The 6,896-nt window shown below is 36.7% G+C and overlaps 1 protein-coding gene across 1 annotated transcript; it reads left to right on the top strand.

Moving 5' to 3' along the window:
• The first annotated feature begins 307 nt into the window (after positions 1–307).
• Positions 308–2,317, top strand: LOC127126060 (inorganic phosphate transporter 1-4). Its single transcript, XM_051054909.1, has 2 exons — positions 308–428; positions 515–2,317. Exon 2 carries the CDS (start codon positions 548–550, stop codon positions 2,138–2,140), a length of 1,593 nt encoding a protein of 530 aa, XP_050910866.1. The 5' UTR covers positions 308–428; positions 515–547; the 3' UTR covers positions 2,141–2,317.
• The last annotated feature ends 4,579 nt before the right edge of the window (positions 2,318–6,896 follow it).

Genomic DNA, 6,896 nt, shown 5'->3' with positions numbered 1-6,896 from the left:
TATTATTACCTTAAAAAACCTAAAGTTGATCCTCATGAATGTGAACACAGTGAGTTAAACAAAAAGAAAATTGATGAAAAATATTTTTTACGTAATGAATATTAACTTTGAATGAAAAAGTAAGAGTATACTATACTATACTATACCGTATAACTCGACAACATACGCATGTTATAACAGAAAAAGCGAGGTCACTATAATTCCAAAAAGGTTCGAGGAAGGAACGGCAGTTGTAAAGAGCAGAAGAATGAAAAGTTTGACTGAGTATATGCTTTGGAATATTTGATACGTTATTTCTATTTTCCTTTCTGTTATTGCCTATATATTCTCAAGACTAAACCTATTTTCCTCACTCACAACTTCACGACTCTTTCTTTTGTAACGGTCTTTTACATCATTCTCTTTGCTCAATCTTCTTGCACTCTCAGGTTCTTGATCTCTATCACACATTTAAGATTCTTTGATATTTTTTTTCTGTTTATGTTGATTCTGAGTTTTGGTTTCACTTTTGTAGGAATTAATCTTGCTGTTTTGGATTTGAAAAGTGATGGCCAAGGATCAAATTCAGGTGCTGAATGCACTTGATGTGGCCAAAACGCAATGGTACCATTTCACTGCGATCATCATAGCTGGTATGGGTTTCTTTACTGATGCGTATGATTTGTTCTGTGTATCGCTTGTCACGAAGTTGCTGGGACGGATATATTACCATGTGGAGGGTGCAGAGAAGCCGGGGACGTTGCCTCCGAATGTATCGGCGGCGGTTAATGGTGTTGCTTTCCTTGGAACACTTTCGGGACAGCTTTTCTTTGGTTGGCTTGGTGATAAGTTGGGTAGGAAAAAAGTCTATGGTGCGACTCTTTTGATAATGGTGGTCTGCTCTATTGGTTCGGGCCTTTCTTTTGGACATACTCCAAAATCTGTTATTTCAACTCTTTGCTTTTTTCGATTCTGGCTTGGGTTTGGTATTGGTGGAGACTACCCGCTTTCGGCTACCATAATGTCGGAGTATTCTAATAAGAAGACTCGCGGTGCCTTCGTTGCTGCTGTCTTTGCCATGCAGGGTTTTGGAATTCTGGCAGGTGGTTTATTTGCAATCATACTTTCAGCAGCCTTTAAGGCCAATTATGATTCTCCGTCTTACGAGGTCGATCCACTCCGTTCAACCGTTCCTCAAGCTGACTACATTTGGAGGATAATTGTGATGGTAGGAGCAATCCCGGCTGCACTGACTTTCTACTCGCGAACAAAGATGCCAGAAACCGCTCGTTACACCGCTTTAGTTGCTAAGAATACCGCGCAGGCTGCAGCGGATATGTCTAAGGTTCTGCAGGTTGATATTGAAGCTGACCCGGTGAAAGAGGACGCGCCAAAGGTTAAACCATTTGGTTTGTTCTCGAAAGAGTTCCTCCGTCGCCACGGACTACATTTATTTGGTACTGCAAGTACTTGGTTCTTGCTTGATATTGCATTTTATAGTCAAAATCTTTTCCAGAAGGATATTTTCGCCGCGGTTGGTTGGATTCCTCCGGCAAAAACCATGAATGCCATTGAGGAAGTTTACAAAATTGCAAGAGCTCAAACTCTTATTGCTCTATGCAGTACAGTTCCAGGCTACTGGTTTACAGTGGCATTGATCGACAGGATAGGAAGATATACCATCCAATTGATGGGATTCTTCTTTATGACTGTCTTCATGTTTGCTCTTGCCATTCCTTATGAACACTGGACTCATAAGGAAAACCGAATAGGATTCGTGGTGATGTATTCCTTGACGTTCTTCTTTGCGAATTTCGGTCCTAATGCTACCACATTTGTTGTACCGGCCGAGATTTTTCCTGCCAGATTCCGTTCTACTTGCCATGGAATATCATCCGCAGCGGGGAAGCTTGGTGCTATAGTTGGTGCGTTCGGGTTCTTGTACTTGGCACAAAACAAGGACAAGACTAAAACAGATGCAGGTTACCCTGCAGGTATCGGTGTGAAGAATGCGTTGATTGTATTGGGTTGTGTTAACATTTTGGGTTTCTGTTGTACTCTCATTCTACCTGAGGCAAAAGGAAAATCTTTAGAGGAGATGTCTGGTGAGAATGAAGAGGAGGAAGTTGAAAGACAAGATGTAGAGAAATCTCATGCTTAGTACTGTTCCACATGTTTAGTTTAGGTGTTTAGGTGTTTTATTTAGATTATTATTGTAATGTTGCAGACTCTTTCAATTTCGTAGTGGAGCACTAAATATTTTCCTTTTTAGTTCAATCTTTCCGTAAACCGCTTAAGTGTAAAGCGTTTTCAATTTCAATGACAGGTTTTGCCAAAAGACTGCATATTTTTTAATGCTTGCTTTATCTCATTTCCTTAATTGTTCCTGATGGTTTTAAAAAAGGATTCACGATTGCGAACCGTGACAAAGACCACAATCAATGTCGCAATACGTGTGTATTAACAGAAGTCACAAAAGTCTTTATGCGACTGCAACGCGACCACGGTCGGTTTTTAAAACCTTGAGTGTATCATTGTTTTGAGTGTTATTCTACTTGGTTGTGTGAATCAAGACAAAGAAGATTTAATATTTAAGTTGGTGAGGCCCAAAATATTGACCCTTGCACCACTAGTTGCAATTCAAGTCTGTTTTGGCCAGGGTAATGCTTTCAGCAAAAATTGAATTTAATGCTCAAAAGTGTTAAGTTGTTGAATTTTGGAAGTAAAATAAATGTAGTGGAAGACTTTTCATGTTCACTAACTTGTGTCTTCTTCACTTTCTTGTTAGTATTTTGTAGTCAAACACATAAAAATTCAGACTAAGATATCTTTTGAGAGTGATTATGAAAAGTCTTTTCATCGCACCATTTATCAAATTTAAATAGATATCATTTTCATCAATAATAATAATTGTTTTATTTATTAAAAATAATTTTTTATTATTAAAATTTTTAAAATAATTACATAGTATTATCAATAAAATAATTAACATTTTTTAGATAAAAAAAGTAATTAACATTAACCTGAATCAAACCCCTCATCTTTCAAATTCATATATAAATGGGTAATAACAACAAGGTAAAAAAAAACCAGAACATCAAAAATGGTTTGGCACATTGCATTTCATCACAAATCCATAAGAAAACCACTAACAACAACATCAGAAATCCGAAACATAAAAAATGTTTAAGGGTTTTAAAAGAAATTCCACGAGCATGAAATCAGTAGCGAGAAATTGAGATTGACATATGCCAATTGACATGTACCAAAATCTTTACTTTACCGGAACCTTTTTTCAGCCAACCAATAAACTATCTATCACTATTGAAAATGGTTCAACCAACCCAAATCAACAACAACATCAAAAATAGATGGAAAGATTTTAAAGATCCACACTTGTGTTGTTAATGAAAACTTAAAAATAGATTTTTAATCTAGAACAAACCAAAAAGTCATATCTAATATTTGAAAATGAGAATAGAAAAAAGAGAAAGCATCTAGTTATAGAGAAGAAAACGAAAAAAAATGAACAAACACATAATATTGAATACCACCATTTATTTCCATAGCAGACAAGGAAGGATGCATTGGTTTATGGAGGGGGTTGTTTTTCCGATGGTGGAGACATCGATTGAAATGGTGTGGGAGGAAGAGAAGGTAATAATGTGACATTATTATTTGCGTAAATATAATGTTATAGTTGTTATTTTGTTGTAACTGTTTTAGTACTGTAATATTGTAGTGCAGTGTGTGCGCAACCATTTTGTTGTAAATGTTTTAGTAAAGTAGTGAAAATTTGTTATTCTCTCTTCTTTTTCATTCCATCTTCATCTTGTGTATCAACAGTTGGTATCAGAGCTCCGATTTAGATTCATAGGAAAACACAGGAAAACACGGGTGAATGGTGAGGCGTTGCGTGATTGATTTCGTTTCTTGAATTCATGTTGAATTTATGAATCGGCATCGTAAGAGAATCACATTTCTTGATTCTGCAGGATTGGGAAACACTAATGTTTGGTGAGATCTGAATGTATTGCACAAGATTGAAAATGAACAGAAACGGTAATCTGAGTAATAAGCTTCTAGTGTTCAATGGTAAGAACCGGAATCATTGAATGATTCAGATGCGTGTGTTGTTTGGCGCTTAAGATGTTCTTGATCTCGTCAACGACTGTAACGTTCTGGTTGTACTTCCGGAAAATGCAACAGATGCATAGAGAAATGCTCAGTGTGATATGAGAAAGAAGGATCAGAAGGCATTGTTCTACATCCATCAGTATGTAGATGTGAATGTGTTTGAGAAAATCATTAATTCGACGACGACGAAGGCTGCGTGGGACACACTGGTACGGTGCTACGGTGGTGATGTATCAGTGAAGAAAGTAAAACTCCAGTCTCTACGTAAGCAGTATGAGAATCCCAGCATGAAGAACAATGAGAAGGTACCTGACTGCATCTTCAGAGTGACTTTGACTTTCACCTGGATTAGTTACCTACACATATCCGACCAAGGTGGTCGGATTTACCTGCAGAGGGCTAGATAGCCATGTTTATCAACTGCCTAATTAAGGAAGACTCATTGATATCTATAACTTTTCCGTCATCCTCCTTCTGGTTTTACTGCAACACTTTGTATATCCTCTTTTCTCCAGATAGGTCAGTGCTTATCGTCAACATCTCATCATGGACGTTATGGTTTTTCCTCTTGAGGTGAACAAGGGGCGCCATTTCGTCTAGGATCTACATTCTTTCAGAAAATGCCATAGTACATGATATCACAATAACTTCTGCCATCAATGAGGACTCGAGGCACATAGAAATTTGCAATTGTGGCCGTGGTCACCAAGGGAGAGATCTTATTCGGGATTCCCCCTACTTTTTCATTGTCACAGAATATGAGAATTCACCTCTTCAGGATTCCAATTGAAGTGTTTACATCCTTCTTGCTTATGATCATCGGTTAGGCAATCTTTCTCTTCATATTCCATTTAGAGGGGTCCATCACTCTTTGGACAATGCGATTGATGGAAGTGATGTACTGAAACTTACCTTTATGGTCTTATTCTTCTTCATTACTAGTATGTTTTCCTTTGTTTTTGGAAACTTCTTTTATGGTCTTCTTGGGGATTTCTCTCTACGGGGGGATAACCACTTCTTCATTGAACCTTCTCATCTTTCTTGAACTTGATAACACCAAATTACACTGTTATTTTGACTCATTTTCTACATGTTTTACTATCGTTTTATCTCTATTTCTGGTGTTATGTGGGTACTTTGTCTATATTTAAGGGTTTAACCATATTGGGACCATATGCGAAGAAAGGAAACAATTCGGATACAAAACAATGAAAAAAATGGAAAATTACACACAAGGCGACCTATATGGCGTTCGCCATGGGAAATGCCATATGAGAAATGACGTGTCACACTCACCAATAGGTGGATTGGCCCACTCTTCCACACATTGGGAAGATCACGTTCGCCACCTTGACATGGCATTCGTCATCCTTTGTGAAAACCAGGAGGTTAGAAAATGGACTCACTTGGTCTTCCACTCTTCCCATGTTTCCCTATTTTTCCTCCCACGAAATGAGAAAACTTCATATGACATTTTTAGGTTTTAGGAACATTATAAATAGGCTTCAAGCTTCATTTTTCAAGGCATCCAAGCTTAGCACAATCTTAAGCACTTAAGTTACCGATCAAAAGTTATAACTCGTCACATCGAGGGGTTATAACACCAGAGAGTATTGAGTTTGTACAAAGTTTGGAGCACTTTATTTTCCCGCATTTTAAGCTTGCCACCATTTATATTCCTTTACAAGTCTTCAATAATTTATTCTGTATCAAATTCAAGCCTCTGTTTGGAGCAGGTCTTTATTATATTTCGGATTTTATTACAACTTTATTTATTTACTCGCACTCTATTTACCTTGCCTCGCACTACTTCTTTTATTTACAAGCCTTATTTATCGCACCATATTATTTTAAACTATTTTTCCACAATGTCTACTTCTAAGTTTCAAACTTATGTTTTCATGTTTGTCATAAGCACGCCCAACTAATTTATTGATGTTGGGATGTGAGGACCGTCACTTGACGGTACTCTAACTGTTGCTTCTTTAAGATTTTGATTGTGGGGTATTTGTTTTTTAATATAATCTTTCTGAATTAAATTTAATTGGTCTCTACGAAAGTAGAGATGTGAAAACGTCGAGTAAGATCGAAAGTTGTCTGACACTAAAGATTAAAATTGATTATTTTTGGTTAGTAAATATCGCGAAAGCACTTTATTAATTACTTAGGAGGTTTAATATTTCTAGAAGATGGTTTTAAAACTATTTGCGAAAGTGCGCGCCTATAGGGTTAGAACCTGGTCACCTGAGCGGAAGCTAGGGACCCTTTTTATTTAAACTTACCAATCAAAATCACTTTTCAACTAAGTAAAGAGTCTAATTCCTTAAAATAGGATTTACTACTTTAACGCAATAAGCGTCAGTCATATGTAACAATGGACGATATAAATTAAGGAGTAAAATCTGGTTTTGAATATGCGAAAACGAGAGTTCCTGTTCAATTACATTATTTTCAAGGTAGAAAATATTGCCCCGTATAGTAATCCTATTAGAAGAAATCAAGAGTACTGTTAATTGATGTGAACCACGTTCTAGTATTACTTGTCTGAATTTATTAAAGTTTATTATTTCATCTTGTCCCATTATTAATTCGTCCGCCTTAGATAAACACCGTAACAATTAGAAATGATATATTTGACTATTGGTCTTTGTGGGATCGATATTTTTTACAACTACATGATAGATTGTACACTAGCAATTAGTTATTCTGATAGACTCATAAACTCACGAACAAGTGTTTGGTGCCGCTGTCGGGGACCAATACCGTCAAATTTCATAACT

The sequence above is a fragment of the Lathyrus oleraceus genome, chromosome 3 (genome assembly GCF_024323335.1).
Source record: "Lathyrus oleraceus cultivar Zhongwan6 chromosome 3, CAAS_Psat_ZW6_1.0, whole genome shotgun sequence".
Lineage (NCBI taxonomy): Eukaryota > Viridiplantae > Streptophyta > Magnoliopsida > Fabales > Fabaceae > Lathyrus > Lathyrus oleraceus.
This window is presented reverse-complemented; position numbering and strand designations above follow the sequence as displayed.

Bases quoted from the DNA above. Each gene is read 5' to 3' on its own strand.
- LOC127126060 (XM_051054909.1), top strand. From the start codon at position 548: ATGGCCAAGGATCAAATTCAGGTGCTGAATGCACTTGATGTGGCCAAA.